The following is a 3,389-nucleotide window of genomic DNA, read 5'->3' as shown; positions in this document are numbered from 1 at the left end:
ACATTTTAGATTTCCAGCACATGTTTATGTGTGTATGTACGTATGTATGCTTAAGCGCGTTGTCATCCGCCAAAAAATCAATGTTTCTTCCTCCGAAACAAATATAAGCTCTCTCCTCTTTGGAAGGGTATCGCCATGATGGTATTCAGTTTTGCTGTTGTAACTGGATTGTTGATGAAAATTATATTATGGATTATACAAACATTTTTTAAGGAGTCTGCACAAATAAATGCGAACCAGGCACTATTACTTGTACCAAGCATGAAGGAGACCCGGGCACTGACAACAGATGATTCGACCATGGGCAAAATCAATCTGCTTGTGTTTCTTGCTGAGTGTAAACACAAGCTAAAGCAACACAGTTCGTCAGTTTTGAAACTAAAAGAAAAACTTCGTGCTCTTCAAAACTGGAATAAACGGATGGAAAATCTTGACAACCCCCGAAAAATTGACCTCCTGCATGATACGCTTCGTTGCAAAGATGAAATGATTCAGAAGCTGTTGACAGAAATCAAAACTTTAAAGCACGGTGCTAAGTCTAATACAGCTGGTACACAAACCTCGTTAGAGCAGAAGAAAGGTGAGCTCTTGAGTTTGTTTGAAAGCTGGTCTAACAAAACGAGGCACGGCTCAAAAGACATGTTTGACTTTGTCATGGAAAATCATGAAATGGGAGCCAGATGTGACCAGCGACCGGGCCAAGTTTCGAGCAGGCAACAAAAGAAAAAGAGACCGGTCAAGAAATGCGTTGGTCTTAAAGACTGCTTGGAGAAAAACTGCGAACTCGAAAAATCAATTTGTAAATTAAAAGAAGAAAACAAAAGACTAAAAGAGGAACTCTGCAAACGAAAAAGTAGAGCAACTGGAGGTTTGAGGAGTGAGCGACCGCCATTTGAGGAACTGGAAAAGGAAAATAGAAAACTTAAACAAGATCTCAGCCAGCAGAAAGTAGCGCTTGAATCAAAGGAAGACAGGATCAGGAAATTAGAAAGTAGGTGTAGGGTACTTGAGTCCCAGGTTCGGCCTAGTTATGGAAAATGGGAAAAAGAACTTCAACATGAAGTATGGGGGAAAAAGGAGCAAATAGAAGAGTTACAAAAGAAGTTGAAAGAGAGGGAATCAAATATAAACAGACTGGAAGACTTGCTGAAAATAGCCGCAACAGCCAGGAATAAAATGGAGGCCTCAATGGCAGAGACTGAATGTAGAAAAGATAAGGAAATTGATAAGCTGAAGAGGAGAATAGAGGAATTTGAAAATGCTCCAAAACCTCACAAAAGCCTGCAGACTTTGCTAATGAATTTTGTTAAAATTTCAGAAGCGAAGTCCGCCACACAGGGCTAAAATAGATCTTCTCTTAAAAAGGAGGATCTGAAGAATGACCATGCTTCGGGAACAACAAAGCCAGTTGGAAAGAAACTTATGAGAAATGGAGAAAGAGAATATATGTCGGGAAAACTGGAAAGGACGAACAAACTAAACGGCGAGGAAATGGATAAAATGAAGAAAAAGACCGTGGAACTCGAAAAGAATAAGAAAGAGAGCATGAAACCAGATGAAGAAACAGAAACACTTAGAGACGAAAAGCGGAGACTGGACAGCGAAGTAGAGAGGTTAGAGAGGGACAAAAATAAGATGGAATCCCTAATAAACAACCTGGAGAAACGGCTGGAAAGAACCGAGAGCGCGAAACAGCATGTGGAGAATTCGTTGCGAGAACTGGAGGTTAGAGAAAACGAAAGGATACAGAGGTGGAACTGGTTAGAAGGAAGGATAAAGGATCTTGAAAGAAAAGTCCTCGATCGCTGTAGCGTCCGCGGATCTGATACGATGTTCAGGACAACATTTTCGTTCACCTGATCCATCTGCTCTGGGCAAGACTTGAAATGATTTCATTTTTCAGAAATACGAGGACATTCAGTGGCGTCACTGTGGCGTCGCAGTCGGCCCAAACGGGAGCTTATACGTCGTGGAAAAGATTGAACATGAAGATACAACAGTCCCCTCTTCGCCAGAGGAAGATAGTAATGAGGATTGGTATGTTTACCAATCGTTCTGGAATGAGAGGAAACTGAATCTTATCCGCGCATCTCCGAGGATGATGAATACATCTGGAAGAGAAAGGAGATGTAATCTCCTGACCAGTGGCAAAACCATGCCCAACGATGACCTTGATGATGAATAATCCACAGTGACTGTTTGAATTACATCACGGAAAAAGCCGTAATTTCTGGAATATCATCTGACTGAGCAAAATAAAATGGGATGACACCCTATTGACGTACATTTTGAATATCCTTGATGGTTCTATTTTTACGACAGTGATGATGAGTCATTATTATGAATATCTTTGATTTTAAAAATTACGGCCCTGATGGTGACGTATATTATGAATATCCTGATGGTCAGTATTACGACCCTGATGGTGACGTTCTCCATTTTGAATAGTCCTGAGGGTCAGTATTACGACCTCTGGCGCCTATAATTGAATATCCTGACTGGTTGGCATCCTTATGACCCTGATGGTGACGTGGATTATGAATATCCAGAAGAATCGTCTCTAGGCTGATCCCCTTGTTCATGATGAGAATCACAACAAATGCAAATTACATGAATTTCATATTATTTTTCCATTCTTGCAAATTATGAACCTCCTAATAAAAGTTTCGTAAGTTAGGACATCACAAAAGTTTTGTTATTCTGTTGTTGTTTGAGACACTTAACTCTTGTTACACAATACTCCAGTGTTATAGATTCACATAATTCAGACATTTTCGCATTATTTTTCATTTCTATCATGTAAAAAGAACTTTGTCATTAAATGATTAAATTGGTCTTCCTTACCAGATCCCCTTTTATCAAATTATGCTGCCTTTTCCAGGTCCTCCAGAGAGAGAGAGAGATAGAGAGAGAGAGAGAGAGAGAGAGAGAGAGAGAGAGAGAGAATTACTCTTTTGTGTTTGCAAAATCTTTGACTTTCCATTGAATAATGTATAAGCTTTTAATTAAGATATTGACGTTTCTGACATTATAGAATTCTAACAACAATATGATAGCAATAATTACCATGGGAATCAATGAACATAGAAAATGTGAAGGAAATGAAAAATCTAGTCTGTAGAAACTTATAAACGGATTACAATTATCTACAAAACATCTAGATATTTCTCTTAGCCTTCCTTTAAAATGTCGGCAATCTTGCATCTGATTTGTTCACATAAATATAGTTTAAAGAATGTAGTTTTGCATGGATATAGTAATACATGAACACACCAAAGCACGCACAATACACATGTCCATTCATGCATCAACTCCCAGACACACACACACACGCACGCACACACACACACACATATATATACAGTATATATATATATATATATATATAT

General features: G+C 38.8%; 1 protein-coding gene across 1 annotated transcript; it reads left to right on the top strand.

Annotated features, from left to right (window-relative positions):
* The first annotated feature begins 261 nt into the window (after window positions 1–261).
* LOC136851033 (uncharacterized) lies at window positions 262–1,344 on the top strand. The gene has a single exon (XM_067125004.1). The coding sequence runs from the start codon at window positions 262–264 to the stop codon at window positions 1,342–1,344; it is 1,083 nt and encodes a 360-aa protein (XP_066981105.1).
* Window positions 1,345–3,389: the final 2,045 nt, after the last annotated feature.

The sequence above is a fragment of the Macrobrachium rosenbergii genome, chromosome 23 (assembly GCF_040412425.1).
Source record: "Macrobrachium rosenbergii isolate ZJJX-2024 chromosome 23, ASM4041242v1, whole genome shotgun sequence".
Classification (NCBI taxonomy): Eukaryota; Metazoa; Arthropoda; class Malacostraca; order Decapoda; family Palaemonidae; genus Macrobrachium; species Macrobrachium rosenbergii.
The sequence above is the reverse complement of the archived record's forward strand: the minus strand, read 5'-3'. Positions and strand labels throughout refer to the sequence as shown.

Excerpts from the sequence above, each read along its gene's own strand:
- LOC136851033 (XM_067125004.1), top strand. The coding sequence starts at position 262 with ATGAAGGAGACCCGGGCACTGACAACAGATGATTCGACCATGGGCAAA.